Below are 27,029 nucleotides of genomic sequence, written 5' to 3'. Positions count from 1 at the left end.
ATTTAGTGGATGTTTGAATTTTAGCAGTCAGTCAAATATAAAGTGAATGGAGCAAACAAAAAGTTGTGCTATGAGAACCTCATGGAAACGATAGCATGTGAATTAAAAAAAAAATCTATGGATTCTACACCATCAGAATGCCCCTCTTAATCCTATCTTATATTGCAATAAATTAGATGTTTCGTTAAAAGCAAATACGTCACATGCAAAAGCCAAGTAAATACTATATAAGGCCATTCAGATCTGACAAATGACAGGATAATGGCATTTTGTTAATTCTGTAAAGATTATATTGCTGAGTGCTTTCAAAATTACCTAACGTACAAAAGTCTAGACTTAGTAGACAAAGAGTAACAACACATTGAATTCAAAGAAACAAATAAAACTCAGGGTGGGATTCTGTCTTGTTTTGTTTCGTTTTGTTAAAAATCATGTATTGAATTTAATTTTTAGTAAAGCAAGCATTATCTAATGCTTGAAAATTTTAAAATTCAGGGATAAAAGTTTACATCCAAAAAGATGATTGGAAAATTGTGCTTTCAGACTGTAGAATTAGTTTTCTGACAGGGTTAACCATCTCATCTTGCCATTGGATACTGGGAATTTCATCTATGTGATTAATGTATGTATGTGCAGTTCATATCCAGGTCCTGCAAAAATCTAAAACTGTGTGCTTCACTTTATGTAGCAAAGGCACCTATGTTTTTCTCCCTTTTGAGCAGAAGTTATGATCCAGTTTTCCCGCTGAAGGTGATTTTTCCACTGTCCCGTCACCCACGCTCTCTGCGTTGAGCAGTACAGTAAATCACGAGAGAAGGTGGCAGCGAACCCCTGCTTGCAATCGGAAGAAGTTGCTCTGTGGACCATTTGAAGAAGCTCTGGACTGATCACAAGGGAAACCGAGCGGAACTGTGAAGCAGACGGACAGGAACAAAAGGCTATTCTGGTGTGAGGAGAAATCAGTCACTTCAGCTCCACAAGCAGATGTTGCTACTGGACTGACAAGTGGAACCTACTCCCGCTGGAGAAAGGTACAGTTTGCCATTGGGGCAGACACACAGTTCGTACACGGTCTGCCGGGAACTTGAGGAGCTGGGTGAAGACGATGAGAAAGAGCCAGTCGGTAGATTCCCCAGCCGGATTTTATCTGCATTCAAAAATATCTAGGGGGAAAAGAAAGTGCATTTTAATGCATTTTAGCATTCGACCTTCCTCCGAGCTTTACAACATGGTCTAATAAGAAAGACCAAACAACAAACAATTCTATTGGTTTAGCTGCCATGCTTTGTTGAACAAATTACATTCCTAGCTACAGCCCAGAAGCCTGGCAGCTATCTTCTCTTTCGAGACATGGTACGTTCCGACAGAAAGCCCTCGATCTGAAAAGCAATATTGCACAATCTGCTTAAGGGGCCAACCCACTTATTCAAACACCACAGAAAATTAATGAGTTTGACAGAGTCTCTCCATTTAACTTCTTAATCATGCCTCGTCTAAAGAGTATACAAAGAAATCGGGAGGCTCATGGAGAGGACATTACTGAAGGGATGGACAACTTATAAAAAGAAAGTTACTCAAGACCTAATTTTTAAAAACAGTCATAAAATCATGTTCACAGTCTAAAGGATACAGACAGCACGTAGATAATTTGCACCATTAACAATTATTAGCTATAATCAGGTTTGAAGTCTCCGTGAAACGTATTACCTGTACGCTACACTGACTTTGCTAGATTTTCTAATTTACAAAATTACTTCACTTATTCCAAACATGGACTTAACACTTTCAGGGACAGTGATCATATGGTTCTGACATGCAAGAGAAAAGTTTCAAAGAAAGAAAAACTGAATCATGAATCTGAATGAACAAAGAAAACTTTCTCTAGCTATTTCTTCATTCTATTGTTATCTAGCTAATTACTGCCTAACTTGACAGGAGAATCCGAGATTACTCCATTTTTTTTCTATATATTTGCCCTCATCCAAGTCCTATTTGTTTCTCACTGGGACTCCTACCTTAGCTCCCGGACTAGCCCGCCAGCTGCCTTTCTTGTCCTCTTATAGCCTGTTTTATATACTGCTTAGTGAACTTCTAAGAAACACAGATCAGATCAGATCACCCCAGTGCTCAAAATTCCCTGACAGCCAGCCTCCCACCACACTTAGCAGGAATCTGGATTCCTTCCCATGGCCCACAAGCCCTCCATGATCTCTCTAACATCATTTCCTAGCATTCTCCTTGCTCCAGCATTTTCTCAAAGATATCTAAAGAACTCTGACCTCTGGGTTTTTTCACTTCCTATTTCTTTAGCCTGAAATACCTTTTTTTTTTCTCCATTTACAACTGGGTGGCTAGAAAACAAGGGTGGGAGGGAGATTTTTTTTTGCCTTTTCTATATTTGTTATTTTTAATAGTAAACTCCTTTATTTTTTTTAAATTTTGAAACACAGGAATCTATTGAATGCTGCAGATAAGAGAAAAATAATGCACGTGCCATAGACATGTATGTTTTAGATTTAGATATTTCAGATCCCTGTGAAAAGGTCACCCTCTAAAAAAGGGCTTTCTTAACCACTCTATGAAAATAACACTAATCCATTAGTCTCTCTTTGATGGCTTTATTTTTCTCTATAGTACCAATCCTTTCCTAACATTGTATTGAGTACGTATTCCTTCATTTATTGTTTGTTTCTCTCACTTGCAAGTAAGATCTACAGCTATCTTTGGGTCACAGAACAGTGCATAAAATTATACAAGTGCATGTTGTGTGAAACGATGTTCTTCCTTCACCACGGACATGTCTCTCCCCTCTAGGGCACAAATGTCCCCCTCCAGCAGAGCCCAGTTCATCCACTTCACCCTCCAGGAGTTTTCCCTAATGTTCCAAGATGGAAAGACTCTTCTTATTGGTTCTCCCACAGAACCTTATTAATATCTTATCTTGCTCATCATTTGATGATATTTTACAATCCTATTTATATCTTCCTTTCTCAAGTAAATTACATCTTCCTCGAAGGTGGAATCATACTGAAATATTTTTTATAACTTCAGTGTTTAACCCTGCAAATACAGCTTCCTCATAATGCAAATGGTCGTTGAATACATGAAGATTATAAAGTAAATGGATGATTGAATTTTTTAACAATATTCAAAGTTACAGAAGTGTGATTAAAATTTTGTTTGTAGGTGTCAAATGTTAAAATTTATCACTCCATAATTACTTCTGGGTTGAGTGACAGGAAAGCAAAGGGAAAGAAAGTGCTTCTGTTCTTATTTTTTAAGGAGACTTATTTTTTCCTGATAGGAAAAGTTGAAAGCACACAAAAGTAAGCAAAAGGAAATGACAACATATTTTGGGGTATAGAGGCTGCGTGTCATTTCTCTTGGCTCTGAGTCTCCTTGTTGAGGGACGTCAGTGAGAGTAACACCAACCGTTACACACTCTGGGCTCTTACACTTCTCCATAGGAAAAGAGGGATGAATAACTTCTCTACTGGTTGAGTTTAAGAGAAGAACTCTCGGGGCACCTGGGTGGCTCAGTCAGTAAGCGTCTGCCTTTGGCTCAGGTCAGGATCCCAGGGTCCTGGGATGGAGAGCTCTGCATCGGGCTCCCTGCTCAGCGGGAAGTCTGCTTCTCTCTCTCCCCTGCCCCTGTTCATGCTCTATCTCTCATGAATGGATAAATTAAAAAAAAAAAAAAAAAAAAAGAGAGAGAGCAAGAGAGAGAGAGAGGGACTCTCTCACAGCTCACCCACTGTCCCTCACTTCTTTTTTGTTTTTATAGATTTTATTTATTTGAGAGAGAGACAGAGAGAGGAGGAGCAGGGTGGAGGGGCAGAAGCAGATGGACAAGCAGATTCCCCACTAAGCAAGGAGACTCTCAGCAGGGCTCTATCCCAGGTCCCTGAGATCATGACCTGAGCCAAAGTCAGACGCTTAACTGAGCCACCCAGGCGCCCCCCTCACTTCTTTTTAGGAGCTAGCATGTTTGCAGAGAGCAGAAATCCCAGACTTCATAAATGCCAAAAATATTATGGGGCAAGCTCTGGGACAGCGGGCTTTAGGTCTGCATGTTTGGAGATGTGTTCATGCTGAGGAAATATCAGGAGCTGGTGTTTTGTCCAAGAAACCTTGAGACATAGACGACAAAGCGTGCAAATGGAAAGTGGCGAGGACGCTCACGTGGGATGAATCAAATGAATGTAGGCTACTGGGAACGGTTCACTTATCTAGGTAGCACAGCAATGACTGGTACTGGTTAGCCCAGGGGCTTTGGAGTGGCTTGCTGACATAATGCCACCCCGCCGGCTTTTATAGTTACGCAACTGGTCCTCTCTGCATGCGGGTAGCTCTCATGAAGAGCTGACGAGAGGGGCAGTCTTTGTACAGGCAAGACGAGCAGGTGGCTCCTGTGTAAAGCAAGCACAGCTGTGGGAGCCTCATCAACGGAATTATCCTTGAAGGACTTGGGCCTTATTTGAAGCAGTTGTGGGGCCCCAGCATCACCCTCCAGCTCTGCTTTCCACTCTGGGGCTACTCTCGACAACACATAGCTATAGGACAGTACTTAATTCCATAAGCTTCCAAGATCCTTACCAAACACTCAGCCATATAAGGGAAGTATATTTTATTAATAAGTAACATTTAAACGAATGGGGCCTTTAAAAAGAAAAAGATGTTTTCTTGAGATAGAAAAATAAATCATGAGGTAAAAAGAGGTGTTGTATATTGATTCTTTCCAGCATGGCTTTGCCAGGTTTCTGCAGCATAGACGTGAGACATTCAGGGACCTTGGGAACAAGCCCCTGTATACTTGGAAAATTCCCTGCCTGCTGGCCATCATCGCTTTTCTTGCAGAGCAAAGCACCAGCTAAGGAGCAAGCCCAGTCCAGGGCAAACCAGTCTGCACCAAGACGGACTTCAGTATGGCACTTTCACAGACTTTTGCCCTCATTATAATACTGAAAATCATGCCCAGGGGTGGAGAGCTACCATGTTCATTAGACACGCCGCGCATGAAGAAGCAGGACCATTAAGTGCACAGGTGCTAATAAATCCCCACCTCTACCTGCTTACCTGTCACCCTTTTTCCACCTAAGTTCCTTTAAAGTATCCCATCTGACCTCTCCTTGGAGAGTCAGCCTGGGGATTCTTTCCTTTGTGCTGCCCCCTGGGGCTGGGGCATAAGCCCCGAGAAAGCTTGCCTGTGCTTTTACATTTGGGGTCCAGTCTTGTCTCTACCATTGCTGGGTCCAAGGACCTGAGTCTGGTAACATTTTGCGACCACGAGGGGACTCTAAGATGAGACAGGGCTCAGTGAAACCGGGGCTGCCAGACTCAGACCTCTATCCATGACTGGGTAGACTCTTTGTTTGCTCCTCTTTTCTTCCTTGAACCAAAGCGCATCACCTCAGTGTGCTGACTGCGCCAGAGCTCCTCCCCTCGGAGGGGGCCGGGGCTGTGCGGCTCCTTGTCGGGGGCGGGGGCTGAAGCCACCGTGGGATTGGGCGGAGTTTGAGTCTCCCACCAGAGCGGGCACTGGTTCTTTTTTTTTTTTTTGCTACGGGCACTTTTGGAAAAACGGACTCGTACTTAGGTCCCTTATGGTCATGACTTTGGGAGATTCTGGCCAGGACTAATCGCCCTGGTGAGGGGAAACAGTCCCTGTTTGGGCTTCTTTTTCTTTGTTCTCTCTCTTATCACCTTTTTTCCCCCACTCCCGCCCAAAGTTCCTGTTCCGTAACCTTGTTTTAAAACCTCTTTACTTTTGTTTTCTGTGTACTCCTCTGTGGGGAGAAAAACTGTGGACTTAAATCTGATTCACTTAAAATTAACTAAAAAGGAATATTCCAAACATAAAGAGTAAGACCTATCCAAGTGCTCATGAGATGAAGCCATGCAGCCTCACACATACTAGAAGCTTAAGGCCTACAACTGTCTGAAAAGTCCTTTGTCTAATGATTTGTAATTTATGTTAACCCTGCAGCCAATGTTCCTTCCCTGCAAGCACTCTCTGTGAAGACTGTGTATCCCGCTCGGCTGACCTCACTTTAACTGGAATGAAACATTTTTCCTTTCTCTTTCTTTAAAGCTTTTATTTATTTATTTGACAGAGAGAGAGACCGAGAGAGAGGGAGAGCGAGGGAGAGCGAGAGAGAGCACATAAGCAGGGGGAGCAGCACACAGAGGGAGAGGGAAAAACAGACTCCCCGCTGAGCAGAGAGCCCAACAGGGGGCTTGATCCTGGGACCCTGGGATCATGACCTGAGCAGAAGGCAGATGCTTAACTGACTGAGCCACCCAGGCACCCCTTTCCAAATTGAATTGCTTCTAAGAGCTAAAATAGTGATAAATTTAATTGAGACTGCTGGAAATAAGGAAAACCAGTCTGTATGTAAAAAAAAAAAAAGTAGGAAATATGTTTGAAAAGGCATAAGGAATGAAAATACATTTTTGTTGGGGGATAAAAGTAATTTTTTCCTAAGACGAGACTGGTTATTTAGAGTGAGAAGGCTTAAGATAAAATCTGAATAAAAAAAGAAGGTTGTTGGGTGCCTGGGTGGCTCAGTTGACTGCCTCCGGCTCAGGTCATGATCCTGGAGTCCCGGGATCGAGTCCCACATCGGGCTCCCTGCTCAGCGGGGAGTCTGCTTTTCCCTCTGACCCTCTTCCCTCTCATGCTCTCTATCTCATTCTCTCTCTCTCAAATAAATAAATAAAATCTTTAAAAAAAAAGGTTGTTGTAGAGGGTCTGTGGAGGGAATCTGGAAAAGAACTTTATATGTGGTCAGGACTGACTAAGATTGGAATAGATGAGCTTCAAAAGTACACTGGTATACAAATAAAACTTGGTTTTTCTCTCTGTTAAAAGACAAAGTTTTCTTGCATTGTTGGTCTGCTTTTGATAAGAAATTATAAACAAATTCTTTTTTTTTCTCTATTTGCCCAGAAAAACAAGGTTTCTGTATGTGTTTTTATCAAGTCTTTGGTCACTTAAGAAAACAAAATCTTCTCAGTATCAAAGGATCTAAGTTTTGCTAACTACTGTATAATCCTTCGTATTTGCCTTTGGAATGTCTTGTCACCTAGATTAAATAATTAAATATTAAGATTTATAATAATCTGTGATCCTATTTAGGCATGTGCTTTAGAACTTTCTGAGGTTTTTAACAAATTTCCCCAAAATTCAAATTCTATCTTTTTTATTAACATAAAATAATAAAATAAAAAAATTCAAATTCTAAAAGAAGTCTTTTTAACTAATTAGACTTGTTTATTTGGTAAGTTAGGTTACAAGGGAAGCATTATCAAGCAAATGATAACAAACCTTCTTAGGTTATATAGTAGGGGTCAATGCTATAATTGTTCTAGAAATCATATGAAATCCCTAAAATTTTAATATGTTCTGGTAAAAGGTCATCACTTGACATTCCAATTATTAAAGTGTGTGTCAGAAATAACTGGATTTCCTTGCCAACCACATGATAATGAACTCTCATCAGATCTTTAACCATGTCTGTTTTTGAGTCTGTCATTTACAGTCATTGTTCTGATGCTCTTGCAAAATGTGTTTCAACCTCAAGGAGATTCATGAAAAGAACTTCTGACAAGTACAGGTTTTTGACACCCTTAATGTCATGAAACTAAACTGGAAAATAATTTCTGGAACTGCTGGGAAAACTGTATTTGAACAGAACAAAAATTAGTAATGTGGAACTATATAAATTGAGAAAGATGATGGTAGTTTTATGACTCTTTTTGAAACAATGCTGGTTCTCTAATGTTGCTCTTCCAGATTTAAGGAAACGTGTTCTCTTAAGATCCCTATGACTTATAGAAATTTGATAAAATATCCCTTTCTGAACAATTTGAGGCATTTCAGTTTTCTGCCTTCCCAAACCCTTCAGAATTCAGAAACTCTCCGTGAGTATTCTTTCATGGCAATTGTAATTGTTTACATAAGTTCAATAAGAATCTGTTCTCCTTGTAACAGGACACCATTAGAAACATTGGTTATATTACCAAGGCTTTGACCGGAATGTCCTATTTGAGAGAGACATGCATAGACTCAGATAGGACTAGACAGCTTTAAGGAACTAAGGTTGACTTTCTGGAACGAAAAGAGCCCTTTGGAATCGTTGGCCTGGTACTTTGCTTTTAGAGTTCCCAGATGAGTAAAGAAGGTCACTTCTTGGCAGGTGCAGGAACCTAAGGATCTGTGGGAGACCTCGAGAAGAAGAATTCACCCAAATCTACAGGTATTGCAGGCACATCTAATGACAAGTATCTGGCTTGGCTTCTGGCCTTGAAAGGCTATTAAAAGTTCAATCTAAAATTCCTTACAAAAGTTCCAGCAAAGCAGATTTAAGAGAACTTATGTGGTCAATCACTATTCTTGCTGTACTTATGTAAATAATTAGGTTAAGTTTGTTAAAACTAGACTTGTTTTACAGACAAATTATTTTTAATTTGGCTATGTTTGATGAAAATGAGGGTGATTTTAGAAAATTATGTTTCAATAACATGCCTTTTGTGGATATTAGATTCCAGTTCTGATTAACTACCTTTTAAGTGTTTGCCATTTGCCTATAAGACTCGGCTGGATCCTGAATTCTTCCAGTTTCCTCAAATATCTGGCTAAGCCTCTCCAGACTATGGCTTTCAATCTTCTTGCATTCTCTTGTCTTGGACTCATTAAGAAGTAAATCTGGCCTTTTTTCCTGAAGGCCTGCAGACCAAAGCTAGAAAACTGGAAGTAAATTCCAGAGGGATTGCCATGGTAGCTCGTATATTGACAGTTCTCATGCTTGTTGTTCTATGGGCCCCTCAAAAGATCACCACAGACTTTGAACTGCAAATCAGAAGATCCGTCAGGTTGCTGCTGCCTGTTCCTGCTCTGTCTGAGGACGCTTCGAGCCTGACATCTGGAATCTTCTCATTGGCAGGACACGGGACTCAGACACCGGGTTCATAATTTGCTCCAATGGTCAACCTGTGTTTTCCTTTTGTTGTCACAGAAATACCTCTTATTAATTACCTGATTGCTTGCTGAACAAGGAGGAGCCTATGCTGTTATTAACAAACCTGTCCTGCCCAGGTTAATAAGAAAGATTGAAGTAAGTACAAAAAGGGTGTATGAGCGGGCATCCTGGCTGCATCGGTACAACCAAGGGACAGATCCTAACTATATTTGGTCAACCATCAAAAGGGCCCTCCCCAGTCTCTCTTGTTGGTTTGTTTTTTGTTTGTTTCTGTTTTTTTTTTTTTTTCTTTCCTGGGACGATTGGTGGCTATTATTTTTGGTCCCTGTCTGTTAACCTGTTAGTAAAAATTGTGTCTTCCAATCTCCAGCAATTCCAAGTCAAGCTCATGGTGGCACAAGGATTCCAACCCCTACAACTACAGGAAGATCCAAGTCCCTCTGACTGCACAGAACAGTCAGCCTGAGATTTTCACACCTGCAGGGTAGGATAGGGACAATGCCCCCACTCAGCAGGAAGCAGTTTCAGAAGATGAGACCTGTAGTCCCTTCTCCTTAAGAACAAGAAGGATGAAATCTCTCAGAGGGGTATGAGACAGTCAGGGACCTTGGGAACAAGCCCCTGTGCACCTGGAAAACTCTTTGCTGCCTGTTGGCTCTTATCACTTCTCTTGTAGAACTCCCTACTGACTTTTATACTTGCAGAGCAAAGCACCAGCTAAGGAGCAAGCCCAGTCCAGGGCAAACCAGTCTGCACCAAGACGGACCCCAATACTGAACTTTCACCGACTTTGGCCCTCATTATAATACTAAAAATCATGCCCAGGGGTGGAGAGCTACCATGTTCATTAGACACGCCGCGCATGAAGAAGCAGGACCATTAAGTGCACAGGTGCTAATAAATCCCCACCTCTACCTGCTTACATGTCACCCTTTTCCCACCTAAGTTCCTTTAAAGTATCCCATCTGACCTCTCCTTGGAGAGTCAGCCTGGGGATTCTTTCCTTTGTGCTGCCCCCTGGGGCTGGGGCATAAGCCCCAAGAAAGTTTGCCTGTGCTTTTATATTTGGGGTCGAGTCTTGTCTCTACCATTGCTGGGTCCAAGGACCTGAGTCTGGTAACTGATAGGCTTGCTCATATCTCTTTCTGTTCTGCTAAGACAGTTACTGTGATACTGTTCACCTTCCAAATTCTAAAAGTGATATTTCTATTCTATATTGCCCTATAAACCATAGAATCGATCTGTTCTGAAACTCTTCCTGGTACTCCGAATCACACGCCTGAGCATTTAAGTCACGGCCCACTGTCTTCTCTGCACGAAGAATTCATTTATCCCTTTCTTACCCTTTGAAATCAGCCCGATCACTGTGATAGCAAATCTCAAGGGATTTACAAAATAAAAATTGTTTTCCTCTTTCTCTGTGATCTTGTAATGTATACGTTACTGCATTATTGCCTCTCATGTGCTATTATAACACTTTTTTTTTTTCAAAGTTCCATCTAGATTATGATTCGGGTTGTCTTCAGAGCCGTGTTTGAAATTCCTTGCAACATTATGTCTGAAATGACTGAATCTGCATCAGTGCAGAATTTTGTATGTAATTTCATTCTTATGCATTTTGTCTGTTACTTTGTTACCTCAATACCACATTGTTCTGATTCTAACTATTTTAAAAATAGTCTAAGTGAGGGAGTTTACATCTTTCTATTTTGTTTAGTAAATGATCAGTATGCCTTTTCTGTGGAAAAGTCAGTAAAGCAAAGAGAAAGATTTCATATCATTTCACACTTTTTCCTAGGAAAATTACCTGTTATTCTATTATAAAGTGCTGTGCTTTTCTGTGTCTTTATGTTATTAATATAAAAAATGACCACAGCTGAAAATCTCTGGCTATGATTTATTTATAGCATAAAATATTCAATTCACAATTAAATGCTAACCTGTAATTGAATCCAAGGATTCATTCTGCTGATACACTGAATAAAAGAACATAAGTAAAGTGGTGCATAAATAGGAACTGAACAGAGATTAATAACCACCAATATTTATTATGAGATGATTCATTATGAATAATTTGAATGAAATGATTAGCATGATAAAAGCAACTCTTTAAAAAGGATGCAAGATATTTAAGAAAGATTTCCATCTTGCTGTGGCAGACAAAGTATTGTATTCTGTAATTGTAGGAGAAAGAAATCTTGAAAGGTAATATGGACATACTCTTAAAATATTATGAAGCGTATTTCTAGATCATTTAAGTTGTAATATCCATTAAGATGTTAATATAGTCCTGCCAGTAAGTTTGTTTATAAAAAAGAAGCAAAATATCCAATTAAAATTCACCCTGAGTCAACAACTGAAATAATGACATAAAGGTAAGGAAGGAACGTCCTCCTTCAATTCTATTGATTTCTGCCTTCATCTTTACATCTGAAGAGGCATAAAATGCTCCAGAGCATCTTTCTCAAGTTATTCTTCCATTCTTTTTCTTCTCAACTTGACCTTTATAAGCTCATAATAAAATAAGCATGAGAAGGAAGAAATACTAAGGGACTTAATTGGTAGAAACAGGAACACAATGGATTTAGACTTTCAAGGACTTTGGGAATTGTAGCAAAAATATACACAATATATACTGTGTATAAGGATTTGAAATAATTAAAATAGAATTAAAAACAAGCACACAAAAGAGTAACGACCAAGATGCCCAGGCAGATTTGATAAAATAACAAATGAGAATCCTAAAAATGAACAACATAATTATTAAAATTATTTTATTTTTTTGGAAATTTTATTTATTTGAGAGGACAGAGAGAGAGCATGAGTGGGGGTCAGGGGTGGGCAGAGGGAGAGAGATAAGCAGATTCCCCACTGAGCAGAGGGGGGGAGTTACCCCTAATTATTAAAATTAAATGCTCAATGGAGGCATTAAATAAGTAATTAGAGACCAAAAAGGAACCTGGGCCTGTAGATCTGAGTAACTAAACAGAGTGAGGCACAGGGAGACAGAGAAATAGAAACTCAGGAGGAGAGGCTAAGAGATATGGAGGGTAAGGGAATGAAAGAAACACTGTGTGTTTCTTTTTTTTTTTTAATTTTATTTTATTATGTTGTTAGTCACCATACACCATTATTTTTTGATGTAGTGATCCACGATTCATTGTTTGGGTATAACATCCAGTGCTCCATGCAGTACGTACCCTCTTTAATACCCATCACCAGGCTAACCCATCCCCCCACCCCCCTCCCCTCTAGAACCCTCAGTTTGTTTTTCATAATCCATCATCTCTCATGGTTCGTCTCCCCCTCTGATTTCCCCCCCTACATTTGTTTCTTCCAAGTTTCAGAAAAGGGCCATAGAGGAAATGGGGAGTGGTAATAGGAGAAGAAGCAATGCTGAGAAATTTCCAGAACTGACAAAATTGTCATTCTGCTGGCACACCAATCACAGTGTATGTAACAAGGTACATGGAATGAATGTGTGCCTAGGGCATTCCAGTGCCAGATGGAAGACAAAGCGTTCTTTACAGCAGTGAGGGAACGGGAATCATCTTAAAGGAAGGACAACAGACTGACAGGAGATTCTTGGAGGAAATAAAGTAACATGGGAGAAAAATGTTAGCTCGTATCTATCTCCTTATCTAGGGAATAACAATTGGGCTAAATAGTAAAATAACTTTTGTTTCATTTTTCTTTTAGAAGAATATAGGAACCATTTCTACAGAAATAAACAAACATCCAAAGTACTTTTTGGAAGACCAAAAAAGAAAAAAAAAAAAAAGACTGCCTTCATTCTTGATACTATCTTGATATCCATTATGTTTATCTGCCAATTCTGAAACTACAGGAATTTAGATGTCCCACTTATAACTGACTTATGAACAGGTATCTTTCCATAGAAAACAAATGGTGCTTTGTTTTAAGAAAATAATATCAGATTTACCAAATTTCATATTCAGGAAGTATTATATTTCCAAAATTTAAGCTCTCTCATGAATCAGTCACCTGGAGCAATATGAATATAATTAGAGAAGCACCCTCAGCAGTAAAGGGCCAGTCTCTGCCCCTGGGAACTCACCTCCCCTTCTGTAGACTGCAGATGGAGCTCCTTCCTGCAGGTGGCCTTGAAGTCTCCTGCAGCAGCACTCACCTGGACCCCTCGTGGAGCTTCCATTATCAAGGACCTGGTGGGTGATTCAAGCCTAAGAGCAAAACAAAAGACTCCTTCATAGTAAAAAGAAAAACAAATTATGATGGACTAAAAGATAACATTAGTAACTAAAACAAACAAACAGGTAGGCATAAATAAAAATCCTTTCCATTTCAGAAGCCAAAATGAGTGTTAGAATCATTTTTGATTGTCTTATCTATTTTTTGGCTTTTTATGAAACTCTTCATTTGCTAGCATCAATTATTTACTCTCATTTGTTTAATGATTTGATAAGAGTTTCTTATGCTGTTTCCTTTCACAATGCACATGAAAAGTAGGTCTTTATAAGTTTACTTGTTTAAATCTTTTATATATTTTCAAAATTAATGATGGAGTTTTATTAAATATATTTGTACCAACTTAGCATGTAACTATCCCTCAATAAAGAGTCTTGCAAAGAAGAGAGAGGTTTAATGAAAATCATTAATATTATGAACTTTCAAGCATTCCACAGTCAAAATTTTGTAGACCTGAAAATTTTCAAACTACTCATTATACTTTTAGAAATTAATTAAAATGCAGGAAGAAGCCCTTTCCTACATCTTCCTACAGGAAGAGCTGGCCTCTACTGGCCCAGGAAAATGTCCACAGAATGAATGACATTAGCCTGAGAGAGAGCAAGTAAATGAGGGGTGATAACACCAGCTCAAGTATGATTAAAGATTGACTGCAGAAATTATGAGGGAAAAAAAAAAACAACTGTTTTAGATAGTTGTGCCTGCAGAATAGCTAGTTGGGAGGCAGTTTCAAAATTACCTTTAATTATAAAACTAGAGAAAAGGGCAAAAGAAGGCAGAACATGGAAGCTAGAATACAGTGGTAAAAAACTTTAGTCACTCTGTATTTCATGTATTTTTCACTAAAGCTTTAAGTCTACTAAATTACTCCTGAAAGATTCAATCTAAAGAGAAATTTTGTGGTGTATAGTTTATTTAAAAGAGCGATGCATTTCTTTGAATAAAATTAATTGTAAAAAGGAAAAAAAAACACAAGTGTGAGCACAGGGACTATCCCCAAGTTGGTCTTTTTGGATAAACACTGTTCTGGGCAGCGATTGTGTGTGGTTCCCTTGCCCACACAACTTTAAGACAAGAGTCCCCTCAGGCTCACATCTCACATTCACCATCATCCAGAGCAACTGGTTTCCTCTGAGGCAACAGATCCAGAGCTGTTTTGCAGGAAAACTACATCAAATAGTTTGAACTCTGAAGATCAGCTCTCTCTCAGTAGTGAAGTTGAACTTAAAGACTTTAAAGTGATATTGAAGGAGTAGAGCTAGCATTTAAAAGAAGTAAATTTGACATTTTCAATTTTTTTTCACCCACCAAAGCAACTTTGAAACTTTCATCTCTGTGGGCCTCTTGGAACATCTTTATAAAATCCCTGGAGGGGTCAGATTTTGAATATATGTGTGTGTGTGTATATATATATATATATATATATATATACATTTTTTAAAAGAAATGTTTGTATTTTTTTAGAAAAATAAAAATCACATTTTCACACAGCATTTAAAAACTTGAAAATAAGATAATTGTATTTTTCACTCATAATCCTCACACTTTGCACAAAGACTACATTTCTATTAAACTGTGTATTTTATAATTGATTTCTCCTAATACATCCCCAAATATATGCCATCTTGAGTAGTATATCTGTGACCACTACTATTTTCATTGGTTAAAAGAAATGTTTGTATTTTTTTAGAAAAATAAAAATCACATTTTCACACAGCATTTAAAAACTTGAAAATAAGATAATTGTATTTTTCACTCATAATCCTCACACTTTGCACAAAGACTCTACATTTCTATTAAACTGTGTATTTTATAATTGATTTCTCCTAATACATCCCCAAATATATGCCATCTTGAGTATTATATCTGTGACCACTACTATTTTCATTGGTTAATTATCCATAACATTAAATGTAATTATATAAGTTTGGATATGATGAACCATTCAAACAGAAGTCAGGTACGTAATTAAAATGAATTATTCTAAAACAGATTATGAATCTGACATTCAAGCAAACACAACTCAGTGAACTTGTAAGTGGCAGAAAAAGCACCCTTACTTTATCAAATAACTGATATGATTTAGTTTGTTTCCAGGGATAAGGGTTGAGGTTCTTACTCATATATTTGATAGTAAGATACCCGTATTAAATGTGCTCATGTTTTTGTATCATATTTCTACTGTGTTTGACACTTGGTACTAGAGCATTAAAATATGTTAAGTCTTTATGGGCTTTTGAGTTTTTCCATTTTCATCTTTAGTAATTACTTAATCAGAAAATGTTTATTATATTCATCTTCATTTTAGACCTCAGGTATCCATTGCCAGCATAGCCATAGACTATTCAAACAGGCAATAAAGACTGAGAGATGGGTTCAAGAATGTTAGCCAGCAGCAATAAGACTCAATTTCAACATCTCTAAATTGAAAATTATAATATTTTCTTATGGGGCCATAAGATATGTCTTGGGGGAATTAAGGGAGATAAATATGTGGTGGGGTAGTATTTTGAGATACTGATGGGATTTCCTTCCCTGTCCCCCCTTGCAGTTCTGCCATTCACTATACCGTGTATTTTGCCACAAGCAGCAGAAGATGGAGCAGAGAAGTTGATAAAGAACTTTTAAGTTTCCTAATCTAATAGACATTTTGAGTTGAAGAAAACCTAGCCGTTTAGTGTGTTGAAAATGATTCAGCACATGGAAAAAAACATCAGAAGAAAACCAAAGTCAGTGAGAGCTTGTCGTATATTTCCACTTGTTGGAGAACTGTTTTCTTGATTCACAGGATAAAGATTTGGATGGGAAATCAACAGAATTGGTTTCAAATTGTTCTCTGTGTTCGGCTACCTGAAGCAAAGTCCTACGATGTGGGGCCTTTATTCTTAGGTGTTAGAGGTCTGAGGATAGTAGTGATATCTCAGGATGACTGAGGACAAGAGATCATGAGTCATGGGTCATGAGGCTCTCAATGACCAAATGTCACCCCAAAAGCTTTGGCACAGTGTAAACCCCTTGGTACAGTGATGCAACCCCAGGGAAAAAGAAGAGAACTGAATAGACAGGCTGAATTCCTGATACCAGGGCACTGGAGGCCAAACATGTATATACATATATACATATATACTTAATAATTTATATAATTTATATGTATGTAAAACTGCTCAGAGGACATAAAAACATTCAAAAAGTGGTAGCAATTTTATAGTATTGCTAAATCCTTCAAGTTATGAAGAGATTAAGACTGAATTAAACAGGTTTCAACTGTATGCTTTGTTAATCTTGATAAAACTAAGTGTGGTAATAATTAAGATATAATATAAACCTTATTTCCGCAACTATATGGTCAATTAATTTTCACCAAAGCAGGAAAGACTATCCAATGGGGAAAAGACAGTCTCTTCAACTCATTCTGTGCTTAAAACTTTGCATGGATTATCTCATAATCATCCCATCAATACTGAGAAATGCATACTCTATCCACATTTTACTTAGGAAGTAGTTGAATCTTAGTGTGGTTAAGTCATTTGCTTAGGATTAGGTAACTAATGCAAAGATCTCAGAATCTCCAAACCCACCTTGAAAAAGAACAACAATGTTGTACTATATGTTGGCTATCAGAACATAATAAACAAACAAACAAATAAATAAATAAATGCAAAGGCATTCCAGGCATTCAAAAAGCAAAACAAAACAAAACAAAACAAAACCTTTAAGCATTTTGAGCACTTCAAGCAAAGCTATAATAATGAAGAGAGTTGCTGGCCTGGCATAAGAATAACAAATACATCAATGGAATAACATAGAAACTCTAGAAATAGACTTTAACAAGTATGGTCATCTGATTTTTGACAAAGACAGTAAAGTGATCCAGTGAGAAAAAGCAAAGTAAAAACAGTGCTGGAATCTCTATAGGGAGAAAATGAACTTCAATCTATACCACCCAGTGTTATCAAGAGTAAAAGCTAAAACATAAGACTCTTATTTTTTTAAAGATTTATTTATTTTAGAGAGAGAGCGCGGGCATTTGCGTGCAAGTGTGGGGAGGGGCAGGAAAATATCTTTATGACTTGGGAGTAGGCAAAACTTTCTTAGACCACAAAAAAGAATGACAAGTAAATATTTTAAAACATAAGTTATTTGTCTTCAAGATGAAAAGCTGCTTTTCAAAATCCATCAATAAAATGAATATATCCATAGACTGGGAGACAACATCCACAAAATACAGATGTTACAAAGGACTGGTGCCAGGATATATAAATAATCTTCCAGCTCAAAGATAAAAATACAAAAAACACAATTAAAATATGGACAAAAGATTTGAACAAACACTTCACTAAACAATATATATGGTTGTTCCATATACACATGAAAAAGTCATTAATGTCACTACTCAAGTGATGGCAAATTAAAGACGTGGAATACCACTAAACATCCACCAGAACGGCTCAGATTAATAAGAATGCTAACACTGAATACTGGGGAAGATGTGCAGCTACTGAAATTCTCATTTATTTTTAGCAGAAAATGATATAATCACTTTGGAAAGCTCTGACATTTTCATATAAAACTTAATACATGCCGGTTATATCCCAAGTGTCTATCAAGAGGGAAATGCATAAATAAAATATTGTATGTTCATATAATGGAATAGTAACCGGCAGTAAAGCAGAAAGAACAACGAAAGAACTACTGATACAGACAACAACACAGATGGATCTCAAAAATATCATGTGGAGTGAAAGAAATCTTGCAAAGAAGAGTACATATTGTAGATTAATTTATATTTAGTACTAGATTGATCTAATCTAATCCAGGGCGAAAAAGGTGAGAGAAAATATTGCTTCTGAGGGGTAGTGGTGGGGATTTCCGGGGAAGGGCATAAGAGAACTCTCTGGGTGATGATAATGTGTTTTTTTTTTTTTAAAGATTTTTATTTATTTATTTATTTGAGAGAGAGAGAGAGAGAGCAGGGGGAAGAGCAGAGGGAGAGCAACAAGCAGACTGCACTAAGTGCAGAGCCACGGGGCTCGATTTCAGAACCTGAGCTGAAATCAAGAATCAGATGCTTAACCAACTGAGCCACCCAGGCGCCCGAGGATAATGTTTCATATCATGACAGGAATTTGGGTTATACAGGTATATGCATTTGTCAAAACTCAGGAAATGTGCACTTAATTTTTGTGAATGTCATTGCATAATTATTTTACAGTAAAAGAAAAGAAACTGTAAGTAATCTTGAATAGTAGTTAATGATATGCATGCCAAAGCGAATAGACAAAGTATACAGATTTATACAATGTATGTGCAAATGCATAAAAAATAAGATATACTGGCAGATGGCTAGTGGAATGTGTACATGTGTGATTAAAGACATACAGGACTATGATGATGGAGGCATCTAGCTGGAGGTATATAGGTGGTCACTATAAGATGCTTTCAACATTGAGTACATTTGAAAATTTTCATAATAAGATGTTGGGAAAGAAGATGTGGTCTCAGACCTTAAAAGAATATCCGTTTAGTTTGTTTTGGTTAAAATTTGTAAAACATTATGCTATGGAGATCCAAATAGGAAAACTGTTAATTGATGCTAATGATTGACTGTCATTGACTATTAAAATTCAAAGAATAGTAATGACATATAGGGATGCTTTTAAGATATATTTTGATTCCCACTGCTAAATTACCATATTAATATAAATGCTATATCACTCAATGTCTGTATTTTACAGTTATTTCAGGGAGAGGGATATCTAGAAAGAATATCGGATATTAATTACTTTACCTAAAAATTCAAAAATTTGAGATAAGTTTACTGGGATAAAAGTAAACTCATTTCTACTTCCATATTGTGAAATTTCCAATATTTAAAAAATAATAAATATATGTAATAAAATCCCAACAAAAATCTCCATAGTCTCTTGAAACTTAAAACATTATGTTAAACTATTCTGGAAGAAAAGTACAGGGGCACCTGGGTGGCTCAGTCGGTTAAGTGTCTGCCTTTGGCTCAGGTTGTGATCTGGTGGTCCTGGGATCAAGTCTCTCATTAGGCTTCCTGCCCTGAGGGGCGCTTGCCCCTTCCTCTGCCTGTCTCTTTCTCTGTCTCTTATGAATAAATAAAATCTTAAAAAAAAAAAGTATGTGTGACACTTAATAGATTTTAAAAATGAAGTTAAATTGGGGGGAAAAAAGTATGTGTGACACTTAATAGATTTTAAAAATGAAGTTAAGTTGGGAGATTTTCCTTTTAAAATTAGAACTTAATATTGAAATTAGTTTAATTAAAAATGAGATTGGAATTAAAACTAGAAATTTGTCAATGGAACACAATATAATCTAAAACAGATCAAAAGTATTTATGAGAGATTAGTTTCTGAGAAATGTAGCAATCATTTTGGGTGGAAAGTAGGTTATTTAATCAATAATTCTTAATAAATTGACTCTCCATACTAAAGACACTAACATTAGATACTTAACATACTCTGCAATAATAATTTCCAGTTTTAACTATTCAAAATATAAAAACTAATAAATCACAGACTGTAATTTTCCATGGAAAATTAGAAGAAAATTCAGAACATAATTTCCCATTTTATTTATACAAAACATAAAACTAAGAAATAATTACCTACTGTACAAAACAAATGACAGAAAATTAGAAGAACATACAGGAGATATCCAAATACAAAAAAAAAAAAAAAGAAAGAAAGAAAACCTTTGAAACAAGATGGAAAGCCCCAAAATCATAAAGAAAAAGAATTGATAAATCTTACTACCTAAGTGTTAGGTTCTATTGGTTTTTTCTAAATACCTTGGACTTCTCAAATAAGCCTAGAATCTCTATAGAAGTCCTGGACTTAGACATTCTGGAGCTCGAACATTCCAGAATACTCTGGAACTCAAATTAGACTAAACCTGTATTCCCTTCTAGAACTATCTAATAAGCAAACTCTTGGCAACATAGGATCAACACTTAAATTTAGAAATTTTAGACATTTAGAATTTTAGAAATTTAAAACATTCTCCAAAAGGACCTGTAGAAAAATGAAACCCATGTTTATTTGCACAGCTTGTGAATTTCTATGTGATTAGTCATTGGAATTAGTGAAGTACAATTGTGTTCATTTTGAAAGCATTATAGCAATCATGGCAACAGATTTCAGACTAGCTCTTACAGTGGGTACCATAAGATTCTAGCAGAGAAAAGGAGTAATGTTGAACTCAAGTCACCGTTATCACCTGTTTTTTTCCAAAAAATTCTGTTTTCACTGTGTTTACACACCAAAGATGCAACAAGATTTTGTTTTTAAGGTGTTAGGCGAATCTCCATTTGAGAATGAGTGCCCTAGGTCTTTAGAAAAATTCTCAACATTCTGAGAAAGGAATTCAGACTCCTTTTAAAGTAAGTTAGTTGCGAGATGCAATGACTACATAGAAACTTAAGCAGAACTTAAGCATCATGTACCTCGCTCTTCATAAATATTTAACACGGTGTCAGGCACGTAATGGGCACTCATGAACTATTTTTTATTTCGATGATGGAATGAATGGAAAAGTGAACGGAAAAATGTTTTAGGGGAAAAAGAAAACAAAGCAAACTGTGATCTGAATATACAAGCAATTTTAATGTCTTAGCACTTCAAGCTGAGTTTTCTTCAGCTGCAAATCACATTGTTTCTGTTGCCTCTAAACTAAAACTAAAAAACAGTTTTTACTGTTTTCTGCCTAGTTCCACTTTCCATTATGGTCTCTTTCTTCAAATTCGATCAAACAAATTTCTAGATCAGTTGTTGCTCTGTGTTCCCAAGATTACACGCTAAGACAAGCTTCTCATAATGGTCACTCGGTATTAACTCTAAATAAATATGTAAATACATACATAGCATGGAAGAATAAAAGGGAAGAAGAAAGAAAGGCAGAGAGGAAGGGGAAAAAGGGAGAGGGAAAAGGGGAGGGGAGGGGAGGGGAGAGGAGCAGAATACTGTTTTATTTTATTTTTTTCCAGCAAATTTATCTTAGCCTTTCATTGAAAAAACAACTCAGTGCAAAATCCTTACCACCGTACACATGGCGGCTTTTCCTTTAACACAGCCATGATGTAAATGACATCTATGTGTTTTCGGAGATTAATTTGGAGCCTGTAAACTTAACATTTCAGTTTAAAATTATTTTCATACGAGAATGAACATGATGAAAAGATGCCAGTTACATCATTAAATATTAATTCATTTTACTGAAATGAATCCAATTCTGGATTCTTTTTTTTCTTTTTTTCCCCTTGGAACAGTTAATGAAACTCAGATCCAAACAATCTTTGGGCGATATACAACGAGCTTCATCACTCCTCACCAGAGAATGGAGAAACTCTTTTGGACTGTAATAATTTAGCCATATGTTAATTTAAGAAATAAAAAAGGAAAATGTTTCTACTTGGGTTATTCTGGACACATATACTGTTATGTCCTTACTGACTATTCAACATGTTTTCTCACCTTTTTAACACATAGGTCCCTACTAAAAACCAATGTCACTTTATATAAGACAGCATAGAAAATCTATAAGTATTGGTTTGAAGTGCACATGGAAACTAGCGGAGAATTTGGCACACATGAAGCACTCATCAAACATTGGTTGAATAAAACTGTAGAAATGGACATGTCCACACCAAAATACCACCTATACTTTTTAATAAACCTTTTGAAAAGGACCTGTCTGAAGTCTTTCATTCTCAACAAAAACAAAATTAAAGACAACACGGCTACTTACTCCCCAAATTACCATTTGATTTACCTGGCCAACCAACCTCACCTTGTTGATTAGAATTAGGTGTCAACTAAGAGTACTTCTTACTGCCCTGAAAGGAAAATTTTCAGCAGGACTTGTAAAAATCTTGTCAGACGCTCTGCTTTTAATCTTCATGTACACAAATAAATAATTGAACACCCCCATCATTACTGTGCTTTGCTTCTGTTTCAGTTTTCGAATTTAGATCAGTAACACTCATCTTGGGGGTTGCTGATTTGCTTTTAGCACTAGCAGATAAGCTTAGCTTAGTGCAAGATTTAAATAATTGATGGATAATTAGAAAACAAAAACCAGAAACACTATACACTAATTATAATTTAATTCACATTCACACTTATAAATTTTGAGACATGTCAACAAGGTAATTAAAATAGCAGTTCTTATTTCTCTTTTGGCAATAGATTTTCATAATGAAAATCATACAATGAGTATATAGTTACTGAAACGTTAGAAGTAAAAAGAGGTTTCTTTTAGAATGGCGTAATTCAAATAACTTTTTATTGAATGAATCACTAAACTCTGGCATCTATACTAAAACACAGTTCTAAAACAATTGAAGTTAATGTTGGCCACATGGGTCTTAATAACACAATAACTGCGACATTTCTTATATTACATGCACTCAACATCTTCACTATTCAGTTTTGCTATTTCAGCAATTCAAATGAACAAATATTTATCAGACACAATTATATATGAGATACATGTTGACTGCTATAGCACTAAAGATAAACAAGGAAGGATGCAGATCCTGGTCTGATGGAACATACAACCTAGTTAGATGAGGAGGGATAAGATAAATAATTACACAAAAATGTTGAATTCCTAACTGAAAAAAGAGCCATTAGTTAAAACTATAACACACCATGAGATGCTGTTTATACGTATTCTTCCACCATCCTAAATCCTTGGGGTTTTGGCATTGAGTAAAAGATTATTTTTGTCTAAAAAATGCCTTGATCACAGGAAGACGGCCACCTTTTTCTATTATTGTTAATCAGCCTGATTGGATCTGGAATGCTGAGATACTGAGAAACTGAGTTCCTTAGGAAATTTTATCACAGAACTTTATATAAAGGTCTGAAAACTGTACTGTTGTGAAAGTATGGCTTTTTTTTTGCATTTAAATTTTTTTACTTTATTTTTCTATTTTCATTTGAACATCTTTTTTCACTCATCCAAACGGGAAGGGCTGAACCTGATCTTTATGAAATAATTTGGGTTTTGCTTAATATTTGTATTGTGTTTTCCAACACAAAGACTGTCTCCCAGGTTGATATTTTGATTCAGCTTTAAAAATGACTTTTAATATGTGATTCATTTTTTTATTATCATTATTGTTGTCTTTTTTTAATCCCATAGAGATGTATTTTGGAGTGTAATTTACCTACCAGAAAGTAATTATATAAAACATCTTTTTTTATTGACATATAAAGTTCTATTAGTTTTAGGTATGCTATATAATGATTTGATGTACAGATACATTGTGAAATGATTACTACATTAAGTTATATAAAATAACTTTTTGATCCCCAAACCTTAAGTTATTTATTGAGTTAAGAACATCCATTGATCAGTTACTAGATTTTAATATTTCAACTTTTATTAACAGTTGCTGTGATTATCCTGGGAAGAATCCCTATAAAGTTGTCTCATGATTTTCTGGATAGTGAGGGCTGTTATGTACAACTGTGCCTCTTACAAACAGCACAGTATCAGGAAGCAGCCTGTTCCATTGGAATTATTAGATTGAGGAGTCCATCATAGTGCAATTAAGCTCTGCCTTTTTCTGATTACTATTTGTATTTCCCTCAACATAACACTCCCTGACTATTTATAGCTTTTTTCCTACTCTCTGCTTCCTCTTTCTTTCTGCCTATGTGTATCATGTGTTTCATTGTCTATGTCAGATTTTCCGGAATCCTGATTTTTATCAGTCCTCCTCTAAACTTCCTCTATAACTGCTTTTTCCACACTCTTCCTGCCTGACATATTTATTTTTATATTCATTGTATGTTTATTAGGGGCAAATATATATATAAGTTGAGAATAATAACTCACATTTTCTTGCCCTCAATCAAATACTTGACTATTTACCATGTAGGCAGGGAATGTCAACTTTTTACACATTTTCTATTTTACTTCTTTGTATATCAAGAGCAAACCAACAGTGATGGAAAGTCTGACAGAGCTGGAAGAGCCAGAACTTACCTGAGATCTTGGGAAGGTTCTGCTCTGATGTGAGGTGTTTCAACAGAGTGCCCAAATACTGCTCCTTCAGTGCCTGGACAGAACAGGAATCCAGTAGTCAGTACAAGCAAGTGGACACATACATTGGTTTTCATTTCTATTTTTATGCATCAAATATTCATCCAAAAAATGGCACAACTTGAAACAGGAGTACAGACAATGAAGGAGAAAAATTGGAAAAAAAAAGTGTTCAAGGTAATGAAAGGCCAAGAAGGGTAAATCTAAACGTCCCTCTGTAGACCACTTTTGAGATGACCTTATTTAGCAATTCAGATTGACTGAGGATTTTCACTCTCTGATCAAAGAGCAAAGACCATCTCCTCCTTTCTTGTTTTCCAGGTACATGAATTTGAGGGAGGGATAGGTCATAATACTCGGTTCTACCTTTCCACAAACAGCAGAGCATGGATGAAAATGTGGAGAGTGAGCTCTCTTGTAATGTATCATTAATTCTTTTAAAGACATAGGTCTCATGGGGCATTTGGCAATTTCCCTACACATAACACCAACCTTTCATTAGAGAGATTATCCACAGTACCTTACTTTGACCTTGCTGGAACTAAGTAAGGCTCTCTCTAAAACCATGAACTGCTCAAAATCATTTCATTACAGTTGACTTCATGTGGGGTCATACTTATCCAAAGAGGTCATGCACTCTAACACTTTCCTCAGGCAGTTGAATTATATTCTGTCTACACTTTCATTTATTGACTACATGTGATTTTCCAGATTCCCAGAGCCTTTCCATAATTTAACTGAGCTAAATAGAATGACCTTGCTTTTTAAAAATGCAAAAAAAAATTTATTAAATATGATGATGACAAAATCTCTTTTTTTTTCTTTTGTAATTTCACATAAATGTTTTAGATCATTCCCTTTGGAATAACTTTATTTTCTTTTGGCTTAATATTCATCAAACATTTTGGTGTAGGAACGTCATGTCTGCTCCATGGTGGCCTCTACATCAGCTTATTAATACAAATTATAGGAAATAATGCAAATAATACAAATAATGCAAATAAAAATATAAATTTTAAACCTATAAGACAAAGCTGCCTATGCTTATTGTGAAGAATAATGGGAAATATATTGATTCAATAAGCAATGAAGACATTTTCACTAGAAAACTAGAGTTAACACTTAAATTCCTTAAAAATATGTTGTTTTATAAGAAAATACACTAAAATCACCAGATGACTCCTCCACATCAAATAGCAATGCAGACCTTGATCCTGAATCAGAGAGAAGAGATTTTTTTCAAAGACTGTAACATGGTTTCATCTATCTTATGGTTCTAAGGGTAAATTTATAAGGTTCTGCAGCAGTAAATTCCTAAGATTACAGACTTCAGTTTATAAGTTAAAAGCTATTGGCATTTGTTGACCTCTCACTGGGTTTTAGTAGTTGTTGATGTTTGGTTTTGTTTTTTTTCTAAAAAGACTCTGTAAGGCCTATAATATATAGACAGACTATTGGAGCAATTATTTCTTTATGACGTTTGTTCTTTTGATATTTTGTAAGACATTTTATTTCTGTGAGTGGAAAATTCTTAGAGATAAGTCTTTGAAAGTAAATTAATGGTTTTAGATAAAACCCTCATTTTGTGGTTGTGGTGCTGGTGGGGCATTTGAGACAACATTCCAAGGTATAAATTTTCATATCTCAAGGAAAGACTCTTTTAGCATTTTAAAAGAAGATATAACTCCTAGAAAGAATAGTTATCCATGTGCAAAGTTTAAAAATTAATTTCCACTATTCTGTGACTTCGAAAACTTCCCAGACAAGATGAGAGAAATATAATTAAAGAGCAGTTGCAATACTTTTCTTTTCCTTTTTTTAAAAGATTTTATTTATTTATTTGACAGAGACATAGTGAGAGAGGGAACACAAGCAGGGGGAGTGGAAGAGGGAGAAGCAGGCTTCCCGCCGAGCAGGGAGCCCACTATGGGGCTCCGTCCCAGGACCCTGGGATCATGACCCCAGCCGATGGCAGACGCTTAATGACTGAGCCACGCGGGCGCCCCTGCAATACTTATTTTCAAACATGGAATGGCACACATAGGAACTTTGCACAGAATATATCAGTAAAAGTAAAAGGGCAATGCTATCAAAGGTTTAATTTTCCAATGAGGATTAAAAACTGATAGAGGTCTTTAAGTATCAGTTTAGAAAATGTTTGATGATTAAAACAAAAAAAAAAAAAACCCAATTCTTGAAGAAATAATGTGTAATCATATCTCCTAAGGGGCTAGCTTGGAAACTGAATAAAATAACATAAATAATTAATTAACTATAAATCTCCAGATAATGAGAAAATTACTCTCATCCTCTCCATTATTGTCCTAGAATGAGCCAAAGGGGTAACAATTAATAAGCGACAATGATCATCTTAAAAGGAAATCAGTGAGGGGAAAATAAAAGCCATCTGAAGCAGGCACAAACTCTCACAGTATAAAAAAATCAAAATTAAAATACATATTTCCTTCGAATTGGGAACTTTTACAAATGTCAGATGATTAGTAAGGTTGCCAGACTGTGCAATTAAATATATAGGACACCAAATTACCTTTGAATTTCAGGTAAATATGAAAAAATTATTCAGTATAAGTATGCGACATTTTCAGGGGACATACTTATAGTAAAATGGTATGGTGTTTATCTGAAACTCAAAATTGAATCACTATATTGTATACCTGAAACTAATGTTACACTACAGGTTAACTAACTGGAATTTAAATAAAAAAATAAAAAATAAAACAC

General features: G+C 36.5%; 1 protein-coding gene across 1 annotated transcript in view; it reads right to left on the bottom strand.

The window, feature by feature from the left end:
- Positions 1-303: 303 nt before the first annotated feature.
- The window catches only part of SGCZ (sarcoglycan zeta), a 477,798-nt gene continuing 451,072 nt past the window's right edge, over positions 304-27,029 (bottom strand). The window contains exons 5-7 of the mRNA XM_025886299.2: positions 24,231-24,303; positions 13,060-13,183; positions 304-1,163 (exon numbers count right to left, since the gene is read on the bottom strand). Of these exons, the coding sequence (XP_025742084.1) occupies positions 969-1,163; positions 13,060-13,183; positions 24,231-24,303 (392 nt within the window). The 3' untranslated portion in view covers positions 304-968. The remainder of the gene's footprint in view (positions 1,164-13,059; positions 13,184-24,230; positions 24,304-27,029) is intronic.

Source organism: Callorhinus ursinus, unplaced genomic scaffold (genome assembly GCF_003265705.2).
Source record: "Callorhinus ursinus isolate GAN/ISIS: 27379988/994484 unplaced genomic scaffold, GSC_fseal_2.0 scaffold17, whole genome shotgun sequence".
In the NCBI taxonomy this organism is placed as follows: Eukaryota; Metazoa; Chordata; class Mammalia; order Carnivora; family Otariidae; genus Callorhinus; species Callorhinus ursinus.
Note: the sequence above shows the minus strand (reverse complement) of the source record. Positions and strands in the feature narration are given on the sequence as shown.